Genomic DNA, 27,516 nt, shown 5'->3' on the forward strand with positions numbered 1-27,516 from the left:
GGAACACTTGCCTAGCGTGGGGGAGGCCTGCGGCACTCTCTAGAACAGACACACACGCAGATTTGCCCTCAGTGCCTAGGAAGGGGATGGAGCCTGCGGGAGACGTATCTGTGGTCCATTCCACCACGGACCCTGCCCACCCTGTTTTGTACCCAGTTTCCCACATAAAACAGACAGGGTTTGTCACAATCTAGGGGGAGCAGGGAGCCCCAAAGTAGACAAGACACTAGAGAGACAAGAAACCTTTATTTGCGACTTCTGAGCAACACAGTTGTTGGGGACAGGGTCCTCTCTAACCTGACTAGCTCAGGGAGGGCAGACACAGATGCTTCTGTTTAATGGCAGCTGGCACAGGGGTTTCTGAAGGAGAAGTGATTCTCTAAGACATGTTAGGCCTGGGTCCAGGGTGAGGACACTCAGCTCCCTGGCCAAATTCAGTACCCCACTTGCCTTCCCTAGAGCTGACTTCTGAGCCGAAGGAGCAGGGAGCCTCCACCTTTGGCTTCTCTTCCACCTCAGTAGGGCTTTCAGTGTCTGCTCAGGGTTAGGGAACAGTGCCGATGATGGCCGACAGAGAAGGTTATGTCATCTATTTATTAGTCCTGCCTTCTTTCCTATCTTAGAGTCTCTTCCTCACGAGCCCTGTAGAGACTTTTTCTACCGCAGCCCACTTCCAGGCCGACACATGGCTGTGCAGGCTTAGGGTCACGGCCACTCAGGTCAGTCGTCCACCGTGATGTTCCGGAAGAGGTAAGCCATGGACTCGCCGTTGTGAATCCTCCGAATGGCCTCACAAAGAATCAAGCTGATGTCCACAGTCTTTATCTTGGGACACTGCAGTTTCTGGAGCTCGTGAGGGACAGTGTTTGTCACCACCACCTGGATGCGAAGCAATGGAGAGAGCACAGTTACACGTCTGTCAGGGGTGGCTATAAAGAAAAGCAAACCTAACATTTAATTTAGAGCCCTTAGCTCCAGCTCTAAACAAAACGTTTCTTTAGTGGTATGGGGGCTGAACCCTTCATACACCCAGTGTGTTCTGCTGAGCTACAGCCCAACCTTGGTTCTGAATTTCAAGAGGGTCTCGATATGTGACCTCGATTAAAGCTCACTTATAGGGCTGGAGAGATGAGAGGTTAAGAGCATTGCCTGCTCTTCCAAAGGTCCTGAGTTCAATTCCCAGCAACCACATGGTGGCTCACAACCATCTGCAATGGGGTCTGGTGCCCTCTTCTGGCCTGCAGGCATACACACAGACAGAACATTGTATACATAATAAATAAGTAAATATTTAAAAAAAAAAAAAAAGCTCACTTATAATCATCTCTCAAGTGCTGGACTGTAAGCGTAAACCCCACCTGGCCAATGTACAGACTTTACAAACTGGGCGTCCAGGGGCTCAGAACTTAGGTAAGAATGTCCAGCCCCATTCAAAACTTAACCATTATCAGGTACCAAATGTGACTCTACTGTCAACATGAGTTTTTAAATGTATACCTGCCTGAACGTGGCTGCTACCAAAAGTACTGCTGACAGGTTGGCAGCCTAGCTAGGGGCATGGCAACTTAACAGAGTCGACTTTATTATTCCCAGAAACTGCACTGGCAGCCTGGACTCAAGCTGAATGTCCTAAGCCCTTTAAGGCAGACAAACCTCATCAATGGAGGACTCCTCAATCAGACGGGGGGCTTCAGCAGACAAGATACCATGTGTGGCCATGACGTAGATCTTATAAGCTCCTCTCTCTTTCAGGATCTCTGCAGCAGCCACAAAACTCTCCACGTCGTCAATGATGTCATCCTACAAAGAGAGGTGGCTTCACCCACTCTCCACCCCACAGAGAAAGACACCCACCTGGTGTGGCAGGTCCTTCTGTATGTATTGCTTTTATTGGTTAATGAAGAAAGAAGCTGCTTTGGCCTGTGATAGGGCAGAATAGAGCTGGGCAGGAAAACTAAACTCACTGGTGGGAGAAAGAAGGTGGAGTCAGTGAGACCAGAGGAACCAGATGCCCGGTAAGCCACGACCTCGCGGGGATATACAGATGAATAGAAATGGGTTAATTTAAGATGTAAGAGCTAGCTAGTAATATGCTTAAGTGATTTAATTAATACAGTTTGAGTGATTAGGGTCTGGGCAGCCAGGAAATAAACAGCCAGCACCTCCAACTACAGATGGCGTACCAACGTGTGCCAGCTGAATCCACATAAAACCTGGGAGAGCTTGGAAAGGAATCCTAGACACACATGCAAAAAGTTTAGCCGTAGTTTTCCCCCCAGATGGGCTCTGTTTGCTGGCAGCTTCTTTAAGAGAGGTCTTCCTGGCTCAGTATTAGCAGCAAAAAAAACCTTGCAGTTTTAAAACAGTGGCTTCCCGGTTCATACTGGTTGCAGGAACAGCTCTGGCTCTTTAGGAGGCCGAGCACTTAAATGGGGTCTGTGAGCAGCGTGTTACAAATTGCTTAATGGTGATATAGATCTGCTGCGACCCTAAAGCCTGAACAGTGTGCATGGCTCTCAGAGGCAGTGAGCATGCCTCTGCCATGCTGGACTAGGCAGAACCAATAGGCAAAGCTCAGAGTTGGTCCTAGCCATGCCTGGTCAGCATTAAAAAAACAAACAAACAAAAACCCCACACCCCTGGTTGGAAAATAATTACAGATATACACACAATAAAGACAAATTCAGATGGAAAAAGACCTCGAAATGGGTCACAGTGTTGGATAAATGTACATAGGCTTCAGAGAGAGAGAGAGAGAGAGAGAGAGAGAGAGAGAGAGAGAGAGAGAGAGGAAGAGAGAGAGAGAAGAAAATGAATTGTAGGGGTCGGATTATATAGGCCCATTTTTCTACATTTTATGGCGGCCAAAATTCTGAGCAACCTTCAAGGCACAATTTGCACCTGTCACACAGAAGGCGTCACCCAGCCTTTTGGGACAATGTGATGGTGACGTCATCATAAGCAAAGGGTCAGGATGTGCTAATGTCCTCTGCTCCTCCTATTGTAATTTAGGAGGTCACCTGGGAAGAGGTGTCAATTCAGTCAACACTTGGCAGAAGTGACCACAGTCATTCTCCCCACTACCTAGAAAACAGAATGCTAATGGATTTCCCCTCAGTTCACATTTTGGTTTAAAAGCTGTTTGGAGAATAAACGCGGGTGATTTTCAGTATGTGAATTCAGGATTTCATGAAGGATCCTTGAAAGCTCCCTCCTGATAAAATCATTTGAGCTGTTTTTTATTCCCACGCCTCCACTCGGGTATGAAAAACGGTTTATGTCTGGGCTGGACCCTGACAAAGAATATAAACTGTTAAATGGTTTTAAAAATTAAAACAAAGTCTTTAAATAAAGAGAGAGTTCAGATAATCACAGATTAAAAGAGTAAAGATGGAAAACACACAGAGAGTCTGGATTATGTACATTATTGTGTTTTCTCTGAATTTTCTGACTGTGAATGAGTACACAGAGACATTTTATTGTATGGGCTGCTAAGCTAAACAACATATATACTTTAAAGGCATATTGACTTCAAAATCTGGGTCTAAGGATTTATTGCTTTGGAAAAGAGGTTCTGCTTTTGTTTCCACAGAGGATGAGAACCTGTGGATTGCTTCCAGACTAATGTGATCTGATGGAACAAGACCCTCTCAAAGGTCTCCGCAAACCCCAAAATTACTTCGCCCAACAAAAAGCAGGAAGCAATTTGTATAGAACTACACCCAAATTCCCAAATATTGTTTATAAATGTTTGTTTACATTTAAAGGGGGATATGCTATAGAGGTACTTTGCATTGGTATGGATCTTGATTTATTGATACAAATTTAAGGTCAATTTTGTTATTATATATATTTCTGCTCTTGATTAAGGTACTGTGTTTGTGCAATTCATTTAAAAATGCAATGTAAAATTATTAATAGAAAATCATCTATAATAGTAATGTTAATTAGGTTTTCTAGATGTACAGAGATATATTTCAAATAGATAGGTATTCTTCAAACTTTTCAAAGACTACAGAATATGGCATTTAAAATGTTTTAAGAACTTAGGACTTTACAGGACAGTGAGACACATCTGTTCCTGACAACACCAAGCTACTTCAAGAGGAAGATGGGCACCAGAGAGATTCCTCATGGAGTTTGTTAGTCATTTGGGCAAGAAACTGCTCTTGCCTGGACTGCTTGATGGTATGCTGTATGAACTGGACATGCAGGACCCGCAGAGAGATGACTGCTGAACTTGCCTAAAGGTGAGATGATCCTTTGGAGTTCCTGCTTCATGAAAGAATCTGCCAGATACTATGCATCTGTGGCTGAAGATGGATGCCCCAATGGCACAGAAGAACTTTAGGTGAATGTCCAGGCAGCGAGATGTCTGTCAATTTTGGAGTTTTGGAAGTTGCTTACAATGCACTGCTAACTTAGGTAATGTTATCCTTTCTGGAGTCTTTGATGAAGTTGAGAAATAGGTAGTTATAGTTTTCCTTAGTTATAATAAAAGATAGATATAAAACTTTATAGACTCACAAAAATAAAATAGATGATAAGAGTATTTTCATTAATTTGCCAGATGTAAATGGACTAAATATTGTAACTATAATTCTTGCTTGATAACTGTTTTGTTGTATGTAATCTTGCTATGGGAAGTCCTTCTGTATATGTGTTGCTTTTATTGGTTAATGAATAATAGAGCAGGAAATATAAGAGAGCAGAATAGATAGGGCAGGAAAACTGAATGCTGGGAGAAAATAAGTGGAGTCAGAGATGCCATGTAGCCGCCAGGAGACAGACGCCCGAGCTTTGCCTGGTAAGCCACGATCTCGTGGCGATACACAAATTAATAGAAATGGGTTAATTTAAGATATAAGAGCTAGCTGGCAATATGCTTAAGTGATTGGCCAAGCAGTGATTTAATCAGTACAGTTCCTGAGTGATTATTTCAGGTCTGGGAAGCCAGGAAGCGAACAAGCAGCCTCTGCCTCCGCCATCTCTCTGCTGCACATGGTTTCAGTAACATTAGAAAACATGCCCGGGCCAAGAGCGGAGCTCCCTGGGACAGCAAAGGTGCACCTGTGCAGGGTGAGTGACAGCAGAAAGAGCAAGGCCCCAGTCCTAGGTGTGTGCGACATGGCAGCTGAAGCTGACTGACTCACTCCACTGAGCCAGCATGCTGCTTACTTTGTCCCAAGACAGGGTGACACAGAAAGGAGAGAGATAAAGGAGCCACTGACGATGTGACTCTCTCATGTGTGAGAGCGGACGGCACTGGGACATCTGCTGCCACTGCTGACAATCGGAAAAGCCCCATCTTCAGCTTATCCTACGGCCCGGAAATGTGAGGATGATGGTGTGAACTGGTCGGAGGGGACCCGGAACCCCTAGATGAAGGTCATGGTGTACTGAATTTCCCGTGGGAGGCACTAGGCTTTTGTCAGCTACCCATTAATTTCCATTCATTTCTGTAAAAATTCTATTACTTTCTTAAAGGAGACTGAACAGGAAGGGCAGATGGGTGCAGAGAACCCACACTGACTAAGCCACCAGTGTCACCTCTGACAGTGAAAGATGATGAGGAGTTCCATACCACTATGATCGCAATGCGTCCCCCGACGTCCCCAACCACCGTTATCGGGGGCTTCTCTTTGGCCATCATCACTAGGAAACAAATCACAGGACCCAGTTAGTCAAGTACCGGGGAAAATGTAATAATGACCTGGTGGCAAGCCACAGCCGACTACACAACCTGACACACAGAACCCTCCTTGACTGACTCACTCAAGAGAAAGAGCTGGAGCAGCCCTGCTCACAGAAACAGGACGCCAGACGGAAAAGTGACCTTAAATTTTCTAGTGGCTGAGCAGGAGTCCTGGACCATTTTCTGGTCCAATTTTAACAGGTCCTTCTTCATTTCCCACAGTACCAGGATGCCCCAGTCACAAATGCTCTGCACACAGTCTGACATGGTGACATATGATAATCCCAGAGGTGGAGGCGGGAAGATGGAGAATTTCAGGCCACACACACCAAGACCCTGTTCTCAGCAGAATTCAGCTCTACTTGGTCATGTTAAGTGGGGCTATGTGGGAGGCTGAAACAAGTGTAACATTCAGCTCCAAAGTTTGCGACCAGGTAGGCAACACGTTAAGACAGCATCTTAAAAAGGGAGTGGGGTAGGGGGTGGCTAGAGAGATGGCTCAGTGGCTAAGAATGCTTGCTGTTCAATCATGAGGACCAGAGTTTGGATTCCAGCGTCTGCATTAGACGGCTCAAAATGCCTCTAACTTCAGCCTCAGGGAAGCACCTCACATGAGTATACACACACACACACTCTCTGGGGAAGAGGGGCCAGGCATGGTGGTGCGCGCTAGTTGTCCTAGCACTTTGTGTGTGTGTGGGGGGGGAGGGGCTGAAGAAGAAAGATCTCAGCCCAGGCTCCAGAGCCAAGACTGTCTCAAAACTAGCAACAGCAGAAGACACCACCTGTCAACAGCCACCTCAATAACTGAGTCAGGAGAGCTGTCAACAGATGCGAATGATGAGAAGGGGTATTCACAGTATGCTACCGACAAGGAAAAAGTAACTTTCCTAGTGGGAAGCCTGCCAAGTGCCAGCTCAACCAAGATGCCAAAATCAGCCTTTCCAGCAAGGGGACACCACGTGTTTCCTGTGCCATTCCTGCCAAATTTGAATCTCAGCGTGAGGACATAAGCAAGTCCCAGTTAAGGGATAGTCTACAAAATAACCGCTGTGTTGCTCTCAGTGTCAAGGTCATCAGCGACAAAGAAGAGAGGAGCCACTCTGGATCAACTGAGGCCACAGAAATGCCAACTAAGTATGTGCAGCCACAGGTCAGGCCCTGGGCAAAAAAAACAAAAAACAAAAACAAAACAAAGGTTTCCCTCCAGTTCCAGAGCACACAGCTAAGAGCTAAGGTCGAGTGAGAATCAGTCTCATCTGGACAGTCAAGTACTCAGGATCAAACGGCACCAGAGCTCAGGCTCAAGGCACCCAAACTACAACAGTGTAAGCCGGAGGAAGGGACAGAGCCAAATTCTTTTTACAGCCAGCACCAAAAAAAAATAAATAAATAAAATTATGAAATCCTCAAAAAGCGAGAAAAAAAAACCCAAAATACCCAAGTAAAATTAAAAGCACATTACAAACTCTTTATATATAAAATATATACAAAACTAGAAATGAAAGTGAAGCAACAGCCAGGCAGTGGTGGTATACTTGAGAGGCAGAAGCAGGGGGATCTCTCTGAGTTCAAGGCCAGCCTGGTCTACACAGAGAAACTCTGTCGTGAAACCCAAAAAAGCAACAGAGTGTTAAAGGGATGGGATGGAGAGCGTGCGCACACACACACACACTTGAGCTGGGTCCCGAAACCAACTCTGATCCCCCCATTACCTTTTGCTTCTGAGCTATAGCAAAGATAATTTTGAAAAAAAAAAAAGAGAGAGAGAGAGAGAGAGAGAGAGAGAGAGAGAGAGAGAGAGAAACTTTTTTTTCCTCCAAACATCTTAAGCCTTGCTGCAGCACACACTTGTCAGAGTCTGCGGAGTGATTGCTTGCACATGTGGAGTAAGAGGAGCAAGTCAGTCAGGTATCAGGTCAAAGAGCTACCCCACTAATCAAACTAAAGGTGCCTGATGCCAAAGCCTATGTCACCAAAGTAAACCCGAAGGCTCTGGACTCCACACCATCACATACAGCTGTTCACTGCATCTAGACGTCAGTTAAGACAAGCCCTGTCCTACCCATCCTGCTGGGACACCTAGCTCTCCTTTTACAAAGGGGTCGTGAAGGCAACAGTACCCAGTTATTTAAAAATAGCTGAACACCAAAGAGCCTAGAGCTGATTCTTAGCCATTCATACTATTCAGAATTTTCTTCTGTTTATAGGTGAAGATGTGGGGCTGGAGAGATGGCTCAGAGGTTAAGAGCGCTCACTGCCTGCTCTTCCAAAGGTCCTGAGTTCAATTCCCAGCAACCACATGATGGCTCACAACCATCTGTAATGAGATCTGGTGCCCTTTTCTGGCGTGCGGGCATACATGCAGACAGAATACTGAGAATACTATACATAATAAATAAATCTATAAAAAAAATAAAATAAAAGCGAGGCCACAGAGTGAATCTTACGGGGAAGCTCCAGGCCCGGGTGCACAGTAGCATTCTTGACCATGGGGGGCGAGTGTCGACCATCATCCATGTCCAGCTCCGTGCACTGAGCTTCTCCGTGGATCACCGCCAGCCCCAGGCGCAGTCTCTCAGCATAGGACTGAGCCCTGAGGAAGACAACGGTTGGCAATGGTAACACTGGTGAGAACACACAGCCCCTGGTGCCACGGCAGCAATCCCAGGACAAACCACAGTCATCTTTGAGGGGACACAGAATAATCCTAAAATAAACAGCGCCAGGACTACTGCTGGGTTCTGGGTAATTTGGGTTCCTTCTCCCCAATATTCCACGAAGTCATTTCTAGAGCTTTGTTCAAACGATGTTTCAAAATCAATGCCAGGCTGGGGTCGTGGCTTAGTTGGCAGAGTCCTCATTTAGCATGACTGAGGTTCTGGGTCTGATTCCCTGCACTATGTAAACCAAGCAGCGTGTGAGGCAGAGGCAAAAGGTTCAGAATTTCAAGGTCACCCTTAGCTATGATGGAAACCTAAAGCAGCCCGGGATACATGCCCGATAAACTGCCTAAGAAACCACCTAGGACCACTGCCCAAAAGCATTCCCTAGTTCCCATGCCCCCCCAGAGGAAAACAGTAACTGCGCTCAGGTGCAGTCTGGGGCGCTGAGACGAAGCCGCAGGGACGATCCGACAGTGGGGTGGGAAATGGGAACCCATGAACCTTCACTGGTCACACTGAGAGCTCTGGCTTCCCAAACTAATTCTAACTTTAGAAGTAGCCACAGGGGTCAGAAACGACTGGGGTATTTACCTTTTTGCAGCATCAGGAGACTTAGCTACAATGACTGCATTTCTGTAATTTGGAATCTAGATTTGGAGGAAAAATAAAAAAGTACTGAAACATTATTTAAAAAAATAAAACCACTTAAATCTGGATGGTTGCTCAGGACCTCTAAGAACCCACGCCAGCAATCGGTGTGCTAGCGTTCATGCTGACTGTCATCACCAGCTCATCGCTGCAAAAGCACTGACTGCTACATCAGGACAAAACTGCTAAAGCCCTCATTCTAGAAAACACACGCGTGAAGGCGCTAAGAGGGCCTGTTCTTTAATGTCTGAAGACATGGCCCTCCGTGCCTAGATGCCCTCTGGCTGTGGCAGGCCCTGAGCCTCGGAGAGCTCCTCCTGGGAAGTGCCTTCAGTAGCGAGACCTGAGGCCAGGGGAACTAAATAGCATGTCTTTGAGGACATGGGGTCTGCTGGAGGCTCCTCACTTCTTCCTGGATATACTGAAGCAGGAAAGGTGAGGCTCTAAGGTTGTCCACGGGAAAGCTGAAAAAGCCTTGTATTTCCTTTTGGTGAAGATCCATAGTGATAATGTGAGTTAAACCTGAAATTTTAAAACAAAAAATTACAAAGTTCTCCCCTACAAGTTAACGGCCACAGTGGACATAAACTAGGTGTTCAATTCCTGCTTCCTACCAGAAGCCTGAAGGCAGGGCTACTGGGAACCAGGGACACAGGTCTACTGTCAGTCTAAGGAACAGCATGGAGTAGAGTGACCAAGAGCTACAGCAGAAGGGCGAGCTCGCTGCACTATCCTCAGTGCGGTCAAAAGAGAGAAGGAAGAGCGAAATCAAATACGGATACGGAGCACATGTGAAGCAGCAGAGAAATAAGACAGCCTCGCCCTCAGAAAGAATCTAAACCAGCGGCTGGAGACCACGGCTACCTCAGAAACAAGCAAAGGAACAAGAGACTCGGCACAAGTGCAGGACACGGAGGCGCCCAGTGCCTCTCTACAATGGAAGGATGTGTGAGGGCGTTCTCAGGGAAAAGGGACATCTACAGACACACTGCATGCTGTCAAAGGTCACTGCTCTCCCGGACCACAGAAGCAGTACTGTTCAGACAGCAGACAGGAAGTGTGCACTGCTCTACACGAGGAACAGAGTGGGAGGCTACCCAGGACATGAGTGTGAGCTGGGGAGGGGAGAGGAGACACTGACAGAAAGTCTCTTCAATTACACCTCCAACTGAGGCAAACAAAGAGTCGGCCTGAAGCAGGAGGTCACAAGAACGACAAGCCTGCCAGTTAAAATACAGATGACAAATGGCGGCCAAGTAATACAAACAGGTCAGAGAAAATGCTAAAGCAGCGCCTGCTAGAGACAGAGGGGAACCAAGAATATGCCCCTCCGAACAACGAGACAGGAAACAAGGTGTCATTAGCGAGTCTGTAGAGAAACAGGTCCCAAACCAGACACGGAGGTGGAACCTGACCTGCGGGAGGGAGGGGCTACATCTAGCTCTGGGACCCCAGGCCTCTGGTCACACTCACCGGCTTTCGCCAGCATGGAAGCCAGGAGCTTGCACACGATGGAGCCCCTCTTCCTCATCTTGCTTTGCTTGCTGTAGGGGAAGTAGGGAATGACACCAATGATGTTTCTGGCACAGGCGGTCTTCAGTGCATAGGCCATAATCAGTAACTCCATCACGGCTGTGTTCACATCTCTAAAACATAAAAATTACCCTGGAGTAACAACCAGCAGGGCCCCAGCATCTGGGGGACGGGCACTCCACCCTTACGCGGGCTGCAATGACGACCCTTTTCAGCTGGGTCAGGTGGAGTTCTCAGCTGCGGTCACTCACACCTGCAGCAGTGACCCGGCTCTCATCTCTGCCTGTCTCTTCTACGTCAGTAACCATAGCACTTGACACCTGCTGGTACTCAGTCAAGAATTCAGACGTAGGCCACAGCTGTCATTAACAGAAAGCATTTTGTCTTTCTCACAGGGAAGGTAGAAAGGAGTGGGGAAGTCTTGGAACTTTTCACAACCCCCCTTTCCTTTCTTCCTTTCGCACATTCCTGAGAAAGACAAGAGAAGGAAACCTGACCCTGAAGCGAGTCTGAGAAAGGCTTGTCCTTGTGGGAACCAATGTCACTCTGCAGAGGTGATGGACTTTTCTGGAAGATCTCAAGCTCTTGTCCCGATTCTCTGACTCTCTGGCAGATACCACCTCCTTCTCAAATCCCTGTTCTCTGGGACCGCAGACTTTCCAGGTGCAGCTCTGGAGAGGACAGGGAGGAGGCTGGCTGCCCACATAAAGACAGTGCAATCTACCATCCCCCTGCTGCGGAATCCAATGCGGCCACTGAATCTGCAGGACAGTTAGGCTCTTCCCGTCTCTTCTCCCTCCCTGATACAGGGTCTGTCTAGGTTGCTGGGCAGACCTGGAAGCCACTGTGCTGAGCAGGCTGGCTGCCTCTCTTGACAGCAGACGCAAGGACGTCCTCTTACTGACAGCTTTGTCCTCCAATATTAAACTCAAGAAATGCCCAACCTCGAAGGACTCTATGTTAGAAATGAGATCATCACAAACTCCAGAGACTAGGGAGAACAAGGCAGTTCTTAGACCCAGTTCTGATTCTGAGCCAGGCATGGTGTGCACATTTGAACTCCAGCAATGGGAGGGAGAGGCAGTGGATCTTTCTGAGTTCCACAGCTTGTCCACAGAGAATTCCCGGACAACCAGGGTACATGCTGAAACCCTGGCCTGGCCAAAAAAAACCCAAAACAAAACAACAACGAAAAAACAAAATTAAAAAAAAAAATGAAAGAGTTCTGCAGAAAAGGACACAGGCATAGGGGAAAGGCAGACAATATATGTGCTGATTTGTCCCAGATGGTGGTGTTTTTTTGTTTTGAGACAGGGTTTCTCTGTGTAGCCCTGGCTGTCCTGGAACTCACTCTGTAGACCAGGCTGGCCTCAAACTCAAGAGCCTCTACCTCCCAACTGCTGGAAGGTGTGCACCGCCACCACCTAGAGCAAGACAGCATTTTTTAAAAAAAATCCCCCAATAGAGAGAAATTTTCTGTCATTTTTTCCATAGGCTGGGACTTGCCCCCTCCCCAGATTTCCTACCCTACTTTCAGGACTCAAAGTTTTATCTAATAAATAAGTTGGGACTTGAAACTGCCCTGCCTGTCGCTTTGACCCTGAACTTGGTCACACAGCGAACTACCTGTAACTCAAGTTCGAAACAAACAGCTACCAAAGACACTGAGTGCTTCCTGCTTCTAACTCCCATCAACTGTCAGACACAGCCCACACTGACAATAACCCCAACAACCCACTCCTCCCATTTGTCATAACCACTTATTTTAGGTAGGGCTGCTTTTACTGCTGTCAAGAGACACCATGACCAAGGCAGCTCTTACAAGAAAACATTTAATTGGGGGACTCAATTTTAGAGGTTCAATCTACATCTTGACGAGAAGGCAAGAGGAAGGTCACTGTCACTGGGCAGTATCCTGAGCATAGGAAACCTCCAAGTCCACCCCACACTGACACACCTAACAAGGTCACACCTCCTAATAGTGCCACTGCCTATGAACTTATGGGGGCCAGTTACATTCAAACCACCTCATCGCTATAGGAGTCTTTGATTAAAAAACATCTCTCGCCAGGGTGGTGGGTGGTAGGTGGCACACTCAAGAGGCAGAGGCAGGTGAAATCTCTGTGAGTTCAAAGCCACCCTAGACTACACAGCAAGCTCTAGGACAGGCTCCAAAGCTACACAGAGAAACCCTGTCTTGAAAAAAAAAAAAACATGGGGGCTGGAGAGATGGCTCAGTGGTTAAGAGCATTGCCTGAGTTCAATTCCCAGCAACCACATGGTGGCTCACAACCATCTGTAATGAGATCTGGTGCCCTCTTCTGGCCTGCAGGCATACATGCAGACAGAATATTGTATACATAATAAATAAATAAAAATAAATAAATAAATAAACATCTTTCCGACTCAGCAGTAAAAGTGTATAACGTCCTTGTAGATCCTGAGTGTAGGGGCTCCCACACAATCCCCTGTGCGATCCAATGCCAACAGCAATGGCAGCTGTCTGAAGGTGAACCAGGAGACACACAAGCCATGTCTGGTTCAGCAATGGTAGCTGTCTGAGGGTGAACCAGGAGACAAACAGGCCATGTCTGGTTCAGCAATGGTAGCTGTCTGAAGGTAAACCAGGAGACACACAGGCTATGTCTGGTTCAGCAATGATAGCTGTCCGAGGGTGAACCAGGAGATACACAGGCCATGTCTGGTTCAGCAATGGCAGCTGTCTGAGGGTGAACCAGGAGACACACAGGCCATGTCTGGTCAAGTGATGATGGGAGGAGACCTGCCAGGACAAGATTTCCAAACCTCTTCTGAGCTGGAGGGCTACAAGAAACTTCAACTGCACCAACAGCGAAGATGTGCACCAGGCAGCGCCACTGTCCTTTGTGAGCAACGGCAAGGCAGGTTTCTGCGTTTGCCTGATAAACAGAATGCCCGCAAGTAAGAGGATAAACTTAAAAGGTTAAAAATAAAAAGCTTTTAGCTTTTTTTCTTAACTCTGGAAAAAAAAAAAAGATCCAATGCCCTGTCAGGTCTGAGGGCACTTGCACACAAACACGCAATAATAAATCTGAAACACAAAACACTTCTCTCAGAGTGCAAGTATGTACAACTGACTTACAGGCTCATCTTCAAGACAACCAGGGGCTCCCTGGTTGAGTCCCCTTCCTTGACAGTTTTTTCTTTCCAAGGGAACAGTGTTAAGGCTAGCATAAAGGATCAGAAGACAGTCTTGGTACAACCAACAAAAATCAACCAAACACTTTCCAGGCACTTGGGAATTCCTACCATTGGGCTAATTTTAGTTCAACCATCAATTATGCATGGAGCAGCCTGAGTTTATCGCTCGGTGAGGCTGGGGACAAACAGCCAGGAGGCAGCCCATCTTGGGAGAAGATCAGAACACACGACCACTCTTGCCATAGGCATTTATCCTAAGCAGCGTACGTAATTCAAGTAGCAATGCTCCTCATCCAAAATTATACGTCCATACTTATTCTTCCCTTACCAACATTATATACACCGACCCTCAACAAGAACCCAGGCAGAGCTGGAAGAAGATAAAGATAGCTGGCCTTGTTATAGCATGTGCTATACACATCGGCCTGATGCCATGGGTTCTGCAGAGCACTAAGGGAAGGGCCAGCCAATAAGAACTGACCTTGAGATCCCCATCTCAGAATTCACCATTTCCTACATAATAATCTTACTTCCATCTTTCCTCTTCCCAGTAACATACCAAAACATTCCCCACCATGGTCGAGCGTGGTGACGTGGCTCTCAAAGCCAGCTCTCAGGTAGAAGGAGGAGGATTTCTGTGAGTCTGGGGGCAGCCTAGGCTACACAGTGGGCTCCAAGCACCCAAGGCTACGGAGACCCTGTCTCAAAAACAGAACAAAAAGAGTAATATCCTCAAGTCTTCAACCTGTATCATCAGGAAAGTGACAATGGAGCCTTTGTCTTGCTGGCTTTATCCACTGCTGAGACATGAGACAAACCGAACACAGGCGGTTGTTTTGTGGCTAGCAGGGTTTAGAGGACTTGGCAGGCAGCCTCTGCTTTGTCTGTTAGGAATGTTCCAAGCTCATCCTGCTGGTTCTTGTAGTCACATGTGTAAGTGGGACACGCTGAACTATCTCACCAACAGTCTTGTCTCTCTTTGGGGTAATTATACTTCACATTAGACTCAGCTCTGACGACTCTCATTTTCAATAAACAGAAATTAATTTGGGGTAGGGAAGTAAGGCACAATGTGTAGTGTGTGTGTGTGTGTGCATAAGACTGTTTGGACCTGAAAAAGCACTAGTCCCACCCCACTTCACCAACTGACTATCTATAGCAAGTAAGTCCTATGCGGATTCTACTCAATTTTTTTTTTCCTGATTTTACGAGACAGGATTTCTCTGTAGCTTTTGGAGCCTGTCCTGGAACTAGCTCTTGTAGACCAGGCTGCTGCAATTCTACTTAATTTTTAGAATATTATTTGTGTGTGTGTGTGTGTATGCAGACCCACACATCTTAACACCCACGTAGAGATCCATTATGCAGGGTCCGGACTGCTGTCAGGCTTGATGGAAGGGACCCACTGACCTATCTTGCCCTCTACATGGTGTTCTGTTTTTGTTTTTCGAGACAGGGTTTCTTTGTGTAACAGTCCTGATTGTCCTGGAACTCACTTTGTAGACTGGGTTGGCCTTGAATTCGCAGAGATCCTCCTGCCCCTACCTGCTGAGTGATGGGATTAGGTGTGTGGTAAAGTGCAGCTGTGACGCCTGAAGACCTGAGCTCAACCCCCAGGACGCACACAACAGCACCAGAGAACCCCCAAGAGTCGGCCTCTAACATCACACACACACCGTGGTGCATGTGTGCACACACAGATCTAAAAAGACATGGGGGGTTGGGAGAAGACAGGAAATACCTGGAGAGGTTGGGTTTTGCCTTGACACTGCCTAACAAATACAAGAGAACCGTGACTTTTAAATCCCCAAACTCAAGGAAGGAAAGGAAAGTCTTCTTCTCCTCAAGACAGGCTCACATCTGTACCCAAGCTCCTCCTTCAAGGACAGTCTGGGCTACAAACAGAGACACTGGGTTTAAATAAAATTCTCCTGGCTGTTCACCCAGACTTCAACTTGAGACCTGTGCCAGCTGTTTGCTATCTGATCATGCCGCTGTCTTCTGTCACGGTCCCGGGGTCACTCCACAAGCCTGGCTTAAATATTTGTTCTGAGCACTCTTGGCTTCCGTGAGAGGCTAAGAACAAAAACTGTGTCAGGGCAAACCTCCACCCACAAAGGACCTTGGCAGTGCTCTCCCACACTGAGACCAGCACCTGGATGGCGACCCCCAGGGAAGGACCAAGTAGGACGTGCAGCTCAGTGCTGGAGACCTTGCCTTAGATGCACAAAAGGAAATAAAATTTGAAAACACTGAGGGTTTTTATTTTTTTGCCCACTGACAGAGGACTGTGACTTCCACACTGACAATGACACATAAGAATAATAACCTGGCTACTGAGGGAACTTCAGGGGCTGGAGAGATAGCTCAATGGTCTTCCACAAGATCCAGGTTCAGTTCCCAGTACCCACACAGCAGCTCACAACTGGAACTCTGGTTCCAGGGGATCTAATATTCTCTTCTGACCTCAGTGGGCACCAGGCACACATGTGGTACACAGCAAAAAACACCCATATGCATAAATAATAGTAATAACAAATGATTTCAAAATATACAGAATCCAAAATTTTGAGTCAGTACGAGGAGGGCACATGCCTAATTTAGGAGGATCACTGCTTTCTGCTGTGGTTGTTTTGTTGAGATAGGGTCCCACTATAGCCACCTTAGAACTCACTATGCAGACCAACCAGGCTGGCCTCAGCCTCCTGAGTGCTTGGGTTAAAGGCTTGAACCGCCACATGCACAGACACACAAACACACGTAAATTAAAAAGTAATTCTTAGAACCAAGCTGGCGCCTGCGCCTCCTGTCTGCACCTGCAGCGTGACTTGCAGCCTGGGGCTCCCAAGTACCACAATGCTCTGCATCGTCCAGCTAATGTGTAATGTGTTCTGACACAGCAACGAGAAACTAACACCAAATAGTCTTGGGAACTGCGTCATGCAAGCCTCCTGTGGGCTTGGTGGAATAAGGCTTGTAATAAACATTTAGGAAGCGAAGAACAAGAAGTCAGAAGCTTGAGGCCAGCTTGGGCTAAGGAGTGACACTGTCTCCGAAAAACAAAGTTGTTTTGCTGGCCTGGTGATATACACCTCCATCCTAGGTCTCAGGAGGTTGTGGGGAGCAACTCGAGCTGGAAGCTAGCCTGCGCTGCACATCAAGATCCTATTTCAGAAATCAGAAGAGACTCAGTCTTGTCAGGTCAATCCTACCATTAAGAAAAGTACTTAGCCAGGCAGTGTCGGCACACCTTTAGGCCCCGCACTGGGGAGCCAGAGGCAGGTGGCTCTGAGTTTAAGGCCAGCCTGGTCTACAGACCAAGTTCCAGGATGGCCAGGACTACACAGAGAAACCATTATCTCGAATAACAAAAACAAGCAGGTGGAATAGCCTGGTGAGTCACTGCCTAACATCAAGACTTGAATGTGGCCCCTGGCGGTTAAGGGAAATAAATATCAGAAGATACCTTGCCCAGGCATCAAGAGTCTCAGCCATCCAAACACACCATGAAAACAATCTAACAGCTACACTTAAGGGCTGCTCACGGCTCACTAGTCACCCCAAAAGCAGCCAGCATGACTTTCCGGAAGGAAAAAGGAAAGCAAAGCTCCAGTTCCAGCTTCTATTGCAGCCCAAGGCTTAGTGCAGCCAAGATTCCTCAATGTCTGTCTAAGACGCACCCTTGTGCCTCCACAAGCCAGTCAGGGCAGCCAAGAGTGTCTCTTTGCCACCTGGCCCTGTCTTTGGACTTAGACCTTTGTATTTGGAGGACGATTAGTGAAAACGCTGGGTCGCCTGGGGCTGAAGGGCTCCACAGTCAGGCAGTCTAAGGGCCTAGGATTCCATGAAAATTGCTTTCTCTCCTGGAGAATCTTGCATCAGAGAAAGGAGATGACAATGCACCACACTGCTCGCTGCCAAAGGATAAACTGAAGGAGGCCCAGAGCAGCCATGGGACCAGGCTCTTAAAGCCGAGGAGGACCTAGGAAACAAAAGCCTTCTAATCATACGCTGTTTGAACCAACTATCAGCTCCTCAGGGAAGACATGTCTAGGCAGAGCTTCAGTTACCTGGCTCAGGAGTCAGCTGTCTAGTGGAGACAGGGTTAGAACAGAGACAACATCAGGCGAACATATGTGTCATCATCAAAACCCCGCAGTCAGGAGAAAGACAACAAGGCACTGAGACTCAGCTAAGACGGCCCTGGGCCTACACCTAGCAGTGTCCAGGAAGATTGCAAAGTGCTTCCGTGCTTTCTGACTGAAGGTCCCTCGTCCAAGGCTGGTAAAGGAGGAAAAGCACAGGACTGTAACCCATTTCCCTCAGGTCTTCTCTCATATTCCCGACGGTGCTAGGGACTGAACCCAGGTAAGTACTCCACCCCGAGCTATTACCTTAGTCCCTTCGCTCTCACTTCTAAAATGCATGTCAAAACCACTGGGGAGGCCAGTGAGAAGGCTCAGTGAGTAAGGTTGCTTGCGGCTAGCACTGATGACCCGGGTTAGATCCATCCCAGGACTCCCGGGAGAACAAGAGAAGGTCTTCCTCCACGCTGTTCTCGGCTCTCTCCATGTACACGGCACACAGAACCCTCACCTCCATAATGGTCTTTTTTTTTTTTTAAGACGTATTTATTATATATAGTGTTCCTCCCGCATGTACACCTCCATGCCAGAAGAGGGCACCAGATCTCATTACAGATGGTTATGAGCCACCATGTGGATGTTGGTTCCAGGTTCTCTGCAAGAGCAGCCAGTGTTAACCTCTAAGCCAGCCCCCCTCCATTAAATAAATGCTAAGAATTTTTTTTTTTTTTTGCTTTTTTTCTAGGACAGGGTCTCACTAGGTAGCCTTGGCTGGCTGGAATTTGCTATGCAGCCCAGACTAGTCTGAAACAGAGATCTGCCCATCTCTGCCTCCTGAGTGTTAAGATACAGGTGTGTGCCACCATGCTTGGCAATTTCATTTATTTTCTGAGGCAGGTCTTACTAAGTTGTCCAGTCTGGCTTTAAACTGGTTCCATAATCTAAGAAGGCCTTGAATTATCCTTCTGCCTTGGTCTCCAGTCAAGCACAAATTTATATTTTAAGACAAAACAGTAACAGAAACCAACCCTGGATTGTTGTTCTCAGAGGAAATGGACTCCCCAAGGGGCACCAAGTCTTACCTGGGTATCGTCTGTATAATGAAAATATCTTGGCCACGAACAGACTCTTTGATTTCAACTCTTGTTTCTGAAGGAAAAAAAAAAAGTGTTAGAGTTTAAACAGTCCACGGTGCAATAAACAGACAACAGGTAGAATAATAAGGGTTCTAAACAGTGCTGCTCCCCGACCCCAGGACAATCCAAGTCGTAGCTAAAATACTCATACACAGAGTGGCCAGGCTGGGGGTAAAAGAGAAAAACCAAGGGGGCTGGAGAGATGGCTCAGAGGTTAGGAGCACTGGCTGCTCTTCCAGAGGTCCTGAGTTCAATTCCCAGCAACCACATGGTGGCTCACAACCATCTGTACTGAGATCTGGCGCCCTCCTCTGGCGTGCGGTCATATATCGAGGCAGAATGTTGTATACATAATAAATAAATAAATCTAAAAAAAAAAACATATAAAAAAAAGACAAAAATCAAGAAAAATGTGTCAAATAGTCCAAACCATTCCAAAAGCTATCACCAAACGAAGACATGAATGAGATGCTGAAGGAAGGGGCTGCGACAGGTAACGAAGCCGAAGCTTGACGAGTTAGGTTTCTACACACTGGGGCATCCGTGGCGGGCCTGCGCTGGTCCCGGAGGGGACCAAGACCAATGGGATGGTCCAGCATGCCACAGACAGGTCACCAAGAGCAAGGCAAGAACAGCAGTCTTACAAGAAGCGGGGAGCACTGGGGACCACTTGGGATGCAGACTATGAGAAAGAAGATGCAGGGGTCAGGAAGCCAGAGGCCAACAACACAGAGCTGGTGTGGTGCACACGCCTTTAATCCCAGTATTAGGGAGTCAAGCAGATCTCTATAAGCCCAGGCCAGTCTGGTCTACAAAGCAAGTTCCAGAAGAGCTATGTTTGGGAGAAACCCTGTCTCAAAAACAACCGAACAAAACAGAAAGAATCCCCACTGAAGCTTTTTGAGGGCTGGAGAGATGGCTCAGAGGTTAAAAGCACTGGCTGTTCTTCCAGAGAACCCACGTTCAACTCCCAGCACCCACATGGCAGCTCACAACTGTGTGTTACTACATTTCCTGGGGTCCCAACACACTCACACAGACACACAAGTAGAACAACACTAATACACATAAAAAATGTGAGACACCCAAAGCTGGGGGAGGGGGAGGCTGCCGGCTGCTGTGAGAAACAGGTCGGGCAAGGAGACAGTGGAAAAAGCAGAGCTCAGGATGTGACCCACCCGACTGGAGACCAGGGGGTGCACAAGGCTGAGCATCTTAATCTAAAATCTGAAATCCAAACTATTCCCAAAGCTAAAAGCCCTGGGACGCTGTGGACCCTGCAGCACCTCAGATGTGAAATGCATCACCGGCAGCCTAGATCTGCAGCACTTCCAGTCCCAGCCTTTCAGTGCAGGAGGAGCCAACCGCGGCTCAAGAATATCTGCATCTTAGGGTTGGAAGTAGCTGAGTAGTGAACATTTCCCTGGCACGGACAAGGTGAAATCCTGGATTCAATCCCTTCAACTAGTCCCCTATCACCCCCCAAAAAAGATCTGAAAGTATTTTCATAGGAATGGAGTGGGCTAGACAGAAAGCTGCTGACACTTGGAACACTGCTGCAGTCCCAGAGACGAAGAGACCCACAGCAATGACGCAGAGGAAGGAGAGCCTCTTCAGCATCCTCCTCCTCCAGCCTCCCAACCCCCAGCACCCACTGGACAGCCTGGGAGCCGATGCCCTTTCCTAGCCTCTTGACACCACACACCTCTCCCTTCCTCCCCCTCTCTCACCCATACACACACACACACAAAATCTTGAACGAAGAAAGCTGCTTAGAAGCTGGCTGAAGGACACAGGATGCTAGTTAAAATGCATGACCTTCACACATTCTCTTAGTGTGCACTCCTTAAATGTCATTATGACCCTGGGATTGATTTTGGCTTTGGAGGCAGGGCCTTACTTGGTAAGCCTGACGGATTGTCCCCCTGTATAGCCCAGAATGGACTCAAATTCATGGCATTCCTCTTGCTGCAGCCTTTTCAGAGCTGAGATCATAGACGTGAACCACAACACCTGGCTCTTCAATGTCTGTTTCCACTCAAATAAAAGCAGGACGATGCCAGGTAGTGGTGGTGCACGCGTTTAATCTCAGCACTCAGAAGGCAGAGGCAGGCTCATCTCTGAGTTCCAGGGCAGCCTGGTCTATAAAGCGCATTACAGGACAGGCTCAAAGCTACACAAAGAAACCTTATCTTAGACTACCCTCTCCCCAAAAGAAGAGCAGGTTGCCCCGAGGTATGGCGCTCTCCTGATTATGTAGGACAGTCAGCCTAGGAGTGCCATCACCTTCAAACATTCATGTTATAATTAGTTTTCCACACAACCCAGAGGGAAGCCAAACGGGGCCACTAACCCAGCGTAACAATCCATACATTTGGATTAAAAAAAGAAAGAAAACAGGACAGAATTTGAAAGAGAATCATGTGTATGTATGTCTGTGTGTGCACACGCACTGGTGGCCGTGCAGTGTGGGTGTGTGTATGTATATGTGTGTGCACACGCACAGGTGGCCATGCAGTGTGAGTGTGTGTGTCACCTTCGTTCTCAGCTCACGGCACTCCTAGGCTGGCTGGCCTGTGAGCATCTGCCCCGCCAGCGCTGACATCACAGGTACAAGCACCACTACTAATCCACCGCCCATCTCCACCCCCACCAAGGAGGAAGTTCAGTCCTGTTCCCAACACCAGACTGCTCATGCTATCATTTGATGTCCTGGTGAGACAAGCCTAAGACATATTTACCAAACAGAACCCAGAGTAGAAGACATTCTACATGTCTCTCCTCTACGTGTTACACTGTTATGTGCACCCAAGTGGAAGGAGGGGGCAGCAAGGAGGAACAGTCAGAATCTAAAGAGACAGGAGGACCAAGGACACAGACCTCTAATGCTAGAAAGTTCACACACGTGAGTACAAGCACTTGTTATGCAAGACTGAAGATCTGAGCTCAGTCCCTAACATACATACACAGGCATGCAAACATAAACATGCATACACACAACACACATGCATGGTGACACACAGTGCCTGGTATCCATAACCACAGCACTCCTGTTGTATGTGCAAAGCATCAGGAACAGTAGGAGACCTGCTTCAACAAAACAGGAAAGAACTGAGCCCCAAAGCTCATCCTGACTTCTGCACATGCACCACACCCACACCACCACGTGCACTCCACAAGTGCACCCACACCACCATGTGCACTCCACGCGTGCACACACACACACCACCATATGCACTCACCCCCACACCTGCATACCACCACACATAAACAAAACTTAAAGCGCTATCTACTTGTAAAAATACGCCAGCTTTTGAGGTGTGACGGTTCCACATGGCTAAGACAGGAGGACCCCAAGTTCCAGGCCTGGGTGGCAAATCCTATTGGGCCAAGGAAACAAAGCAATACCATGTTAAAAACAAACTAACAAAACCCATCAAGCTGGGCATGTTGTGGAATATGACTTTAAGATGTGTCACAATTGTTTGTGCTGTGGAATATTCAGTGATGCAAAGATGTGCTGCATTCTTTTATGTTTCATTTGTTTAGCTCTGTGAAGCGGTGTTGCTTTGCCTGCCTAAAACACCTGATGGTCTAGTAAAGAGCTGAATGGCCAACAGCTAGGCAGGAGAGGGACAGGCGGGGCTGCCAGGCAGAGAGAATAAATAGAAGAAGGAAGAGAAGAGGGAGGCATAAGAGGAAGAGAGGAGGATGCCAAGGGCCAGTCGCCCAGCCACCCAGAGGTTTCTGTCCCAGCAGGACCCACATCCGTTTAGTCCCAAATAAACACACAAAGGCCTACATTAATTATGAACTGATTAGTCCAGTAGCTCAGGCTTCTTATTAATTCTTACAATTTATATCAACCCATAATTCTTTTTTTTTTGTTTGTTTTTTATTTTTCTTTCTTTCTTTTTTTTTTTTTTTNGGGAGAGGGCAAGCAGGCAGAGAGCAAACGATTCCTTCTGTGCCCTTTTATGCAGGCTGCCACCAGAAGGTGTGGCCAGGTTAGGGTCCAGTCAAGAGAGTCTTCTACAGGTGGGCCCAGCTGCTTGGGCTCGTTGTTCCAGATGTGGTGAGCTGGCAAGATCAGCCCTCACATTCTGTCCCTGTATTGTCTCCCTGTCTGCCCTCTGTCTTTGTGTCTCTGTCTCCATCTCTTCTGATGCCAGAGGCCTACAGCTGCCTCCTCCCTTTGGTTAGAACTCCCTGAGGCCAGGCCCCCACGAACTGTGCTTATGTGTTCTGCCCCTTGCCTGGACCCTGTTTGTCCCAACACATCTGAAGACATGGTGGCTCTCATGGCAGATAGCCACATCCATCCAGTGGGTGAGCATTGATTGACCACTTGCTATATGTGTGCCCTGCACACACTGTCCCCAAAATGCCTGTGGAGGTGCACACCCCATGCCTGTGCCCTGTTCACAGAAGGTTGGACCCAGGGTTGAGGGGCCCAAGCTTGTCACCTGCCTTCACCTCCCCCACCTCCCTGGGCCCCTGGTGGCCTTGAATTCTATGGAACAAGAAGGAGCCAGACTTGAGCCAAGTGTCACAACCTAGCAGAAGGGACATGAGGAGTGCTCAAGTGAGGAGATCTGGACCGGCTAGGTGTGGTGCCAACCCCACCCGTCTGAGTTTAGAGTTTTTACCTGCAGGCTGCAGGCCTCTGCTCGAGCAGACACTCCCTCACTGCAACCCTTGTGGCCTCTGCTCACTGCAACAGTGTGAGCCTGGAGTCGGGACAGAAAACCCAGCTGTGCCAGGAACCAGCAGAGAAGAAACCCTCAGGCAGCTGGAAACTAAACACAAGCCCCAAGTTTTTTGGTAGAAGAAGCAAAAAGAGAAAAACTGTGAACCATGTGATTTAGCCCTCTAAGGAAGAAGTCCTTCCGATTCCTGCCCTTGGGAACCAGAAGGAAGGGGAGAGTCTAGGGTGCTCCTGGGCTACACCTGAGAGTCTGTCTCAAAGCTACAAGAAAACTACAATAAGAAAAGAAACAGAAGAAATCCAAAGTATTGTCTGCCATTCTGTGTCTTCCTCAGATAGTCACCTCTGATCCCTGCTGTCTTCTGCTCAGGCTCTTTTCCCTCTGCTGAAAGCTGTGGGAGTCCCCCCTCCCCCCAGCTGCTGGCTGGCCCCGTCACATCATGCAGGGGTCACTTCAGGCTCCCACAGTCTTTTTTTTTTTTTTTAAAAGATTTATTTATTAATTATGTATACAGTTTTCCCTGCATGTATGTTGCAGGCCAGAAGAGGGCACCAGATCTCATTACAGATGGTTGTGAGCCACCATATGGTTGCTGGGAATTGAACTCAGGCCCTCTGGAAGAACAGTCAGTGCTCTTAACCTCTGAGCCATCTCTTCAGCCCCCCTGGAACTAGCTCTTATAGACCAGGCTGGCCTTGAATTCACAAAAATCCGCCTGCCTCTGCCTCCCCAGTGCTGGGATTAAGGGTATGCGCCACCACCGCCTGGCTACAAACCATAATTTTTGTGTATGTCAGCCATATGGCTTGATACCTTTTTCAGCGAGGCAGTCACATCTTGCTTGCTCTGTGTCTGACTTCCTTTGCGTCTGGCTGACGACTGAGCTAATGGGCCCATCAGTTTATAATTAATGTAGACCTCTGTGTGACTTTGGGCTGCAGGACCGGGAGGGAAAGAAACTTCAGCAGTCAGCAATGGAGTAAGAGGAAAGAAAGGCCTCTAGCACAGAGAAAGGTAAAACTCCAGAGGCAAAAGGTAGAAGGATAATTTAAGTTAAGAAAAGCTGGCTAAGCCAGGTGGTGGTGCATGGCTTTAATACCAGCACTTGGGAGGTAGAGGCAGGTGGATCTCCGTGAGTTTGAGGTCAGCCTGGTCTACCAAGTGAGTTCCAGGACAGGCTCCAAAGTTACAGAGAAAACCTGTCTCGAGAAAACAAACAAAACAAAAAGCTGGCCAATAAGCCAAGTTAAGGCCAGGCATTCATGAGTGAGAATAAGTCTCTGTGTATTTACCTGGGAGCTGGGAGGGGGCCCCCAAAGAGCAGATAGTAAAAATAAAACCCAACAACAGGTACATGCCCACAATCCCAGACCAAGGAAGGCTAAAACAGGCAGATAAGAAACTCAAAACCATCCTCAGTTCTGTAGCAGATTCCTGGAGAACCCAGCCTTGACAACAGAGGCCTGAGTCTCAGTAGTTTAAAGCAATACCTGGTTCCAAGAAAAATGGAGACCACCCAGGCCCCACCCAGGAACAGGTCATCCAAAGAAAATTCTTAACGTTCCAACCATTGTAGACACCCATCGTTTTTCACCAGGACAGCCCGAAACAAATGTCAGCCAATCAGGGGTCCTGAACATTAGAAATCCCTCATCCCCGCCCCCACCTGGGCTACTATAAAAACCCAACCCTAACGGAACTAAGGGCTTTCTGATCACTGCAATTCTTTGGACACACAGAGACGGAGTTTGCAAACTTGTGTAAGAATGAAGGCTCTCAGCTTTTACGGATAAGACTCGATCTCCTAGTTGGTTTGGGGGTGACTCTGTGATCTGGGCATTAACAGTTCCAAACCAACAAGGGCTGATCCAGCAAGATGGCACAGAAGGTAAAGGCACTCAGTACTGAGGCTGATGACCCACGTTTGATTCCTAGGAGAAGGAGCCCAACGCCAATGTGGTATTACTGGAGACGCAGAAGCAAGAGGATCTTGAGCTGAGGCCTGGATGCCTCTCTATCTAATGGAGAAAGGAAATGAAGCCAGAGTAGTGGGCATGCTCGCTATCCCAGCACCAGGGAGACGGATCAAGGTCATGCCAGCCTAGGCTATGAGACGCTGCCCAAAGGGCAGCAACAAACCCTAAATGAAACAAAAAGACTCTAACTTACCTCCATTGGTCTCCTGGTACACAACAGATTTCCCCAATTCAGCACCAAGACGCCTATTACACAAGAAAAAGGGAGTCGGGGATTAATCAACCCAGCATTCTGGAAGCTGAGGCAGGAGGATTGCTGTAATGTGAAGGCCAGCCAAGACTTCAAAAAGAGCACAGTCATAAACGCAGCAAAAGCTCTACCATGTAATAACAGACACTGCGTTTTAACAAGGTTTGTTATACAACTTCAAGGCTTTCTGAACCATTAGCATAACAAAAAAGGCAAACCACTCATTTTTAAAGCCTTCCCTTAGGCTTACTCAAGGCAAGCTCATAACCGAGTAAATATGACCCAAGGTAAACAAACTGAGGCTTCAGAGTGAGCCCCGTGGTTGGCCTTGACTAGAAAGGCCATAAACAGGGCTTAGAAGCAGAAAGCAGGCAGCAGAATGCAGAGTTGCCCTCCTGTACTCTCTTAAACCCACCTCAAAGTCCAAGTGCTAACACAACAGGTGGAGATAAGAATTCCCAACACGGGAAAATGACCTTAAATGTTCAAAGTCAAGCCATTTAAGCCTGGACAGACAGGTGAGGCCAGCGTCTGGAAGGCTAAGGCCAGAAGGTAACAGTGGCTGGCCTAGGTCACAGAGATCTTATCTCAAAAATCAAAAACTAAGGATGGGTGTGGTGGCATAAGGCCTTTAATCCCACTATTCCTGCTCTGCTGCAAAGGGAGGCGGATAGTTCAAGGCCAGTCCGCTCAGAGCCAGAACGAAGCCTCCTCAGCAGCGAACAAAGCCCAAAGAACAAGTTAAACAACGTGGGGACAAATTTTGTTATATATTTCTAAAAAGTTTATTTTAAAAAGGGCCCTTACGGCGCTTTATAAGAGGGCTCTAGTTTTCTCTAAAGGAGCAAAGGGGTCTTACACGAGACGTGTGCTATCGGGGGCCACTGGGACGCCCCGACCTGCAGGACTCACCTCCAATATTTCCCACTAAGCTCAGGCTCACACTCCCATCCCTGTCCCATAGAATCACTAATATTTTACAAGGTTAGAAAAACCAAAACCAACCAACCAACCACGTCCCTCACCCAGTGTCAGCGAGGTGACAGACGACAGGCAAACCCCCCCAAGGTCCCCTGAAGTCACACCTGCACACACCCCTAGGCAAAGCCTGTGTGTGTGTGCGTGTGTGTATGTGCAACTGATCAACGTACTTGGAATCATAGCTCTCTCTGCCCACCCCACTGTAGTTCTGAGTTCCTTCTCCCTGCCCTTCCAACGCCTTCGGTCCGAGGCTCGACCCACCGAGCCGGTCCCGTTAGGGACGGCTGGAAATGGGGACGGTCACCTCCGAGCTTGGGATGGGAGTCGGCCCGAAGCGTCTGACCCCGAGACCGCCCCGGCTTACTCGGTGATGCGCTTGGCCAGCTCGGTGCAGGCGGCCGTGGAGTTGGCCGAGAAGACTCGGTAGCCGGTGCGGGCGGCGTTCATGGCCGGCGGGGCGGCGGGGCGAGCCCGCGGCAGGCGGAGGACCGAGCACGCGGACAGCGGGGGCGGCAGCAGCAGCCTCCTGGGCATCCTCCGGCCCGAGGCGCGGGGCCGGACGCGGGCGCAGTTGTGACGACGACAGCGGCGACCGGCGAAGGTGCGGGAGGGAGGGGGCGGGACACCCACGCGCAGCCGCCGCCGTCCCCACGCCTC

At 48.2% G+C, this 27,516-nt stretch overlaps 1 protein-coding gene across 1 annotated transcript; it reads right to left on the reverse strand.

Annotated features, from left to right (window-relative positions):
• Positions 1 to 227: 227 nt before the first annotated feature.
• Prpsap1 (phosphoribosyl pyrophosphate synthetase associated protein 1) lies at positions 228 to 27,516 on the reverse strand. Its single transcript, XM_050140299.1, has 10 exons — positions 27,224 to 27,516; positions 25,822 to 25,874; positions 18,890 to 18,956; positions 10,483 to 10,655; positions 9,416 to 9,531; positions 8,953 to 9,008; positions 8,146 to 8,291; positions 5,585 to 5,655; positions 1,654 to 1,800; positions 228 to 879 (listed from the first exon to the last, which is right to left on the reverse strand). The coding sequence occupies exons 1-10, from the start codon at positions 27,391 to 27,393 to the stop codon at positions 721 to 723; spliced, it is 1,158 nt and encodes a 385-aa protein (XP_049996256.1). The 5' UTR covers positions 27,394 to 27,516; the 3' UTR covers positions 228 to 720.

This window comes from Alexandromys fortis, unplaced genomic scaffold (assembly GCF_014885135.2).
Source record: "Alexandromys fortis isolate MF-2015 unplaced genomic scaffold, M_Fortis_MF-2015_v1.1 scaffold_39, whole genome shotgun sequence".
Lineage (NCBI taxonomy): Eukaryota > Metazoa > Chordata > Mammalia > Rodentia > Cricetidae > Alexandromys > Alexandromys fortis.

Coding starts and splice junctions, on each gene's coding strand:
- Prpsap1 (XM_050140299.1), bottom strand. CDS start 27,393: ATGCCCAGGAGGCTGCTGCTGCCGCCCCCGCTGTCCGCGTGCTCGGTC. Junction 9,009..9,415: donor TTCAGTATATCCAGGAAGAA/GTGAGGAGCCTC, acceptor CTCCAAATCTAG/ATTCCAAATTACAGAAATGC. Junction 880..1,653: donor AGGAGTCCTCCATTGATGAG/GTTTGTCTGCCT, acceptor CTTCGCATCCAG/GTGGTGGTGACAAACACTGT.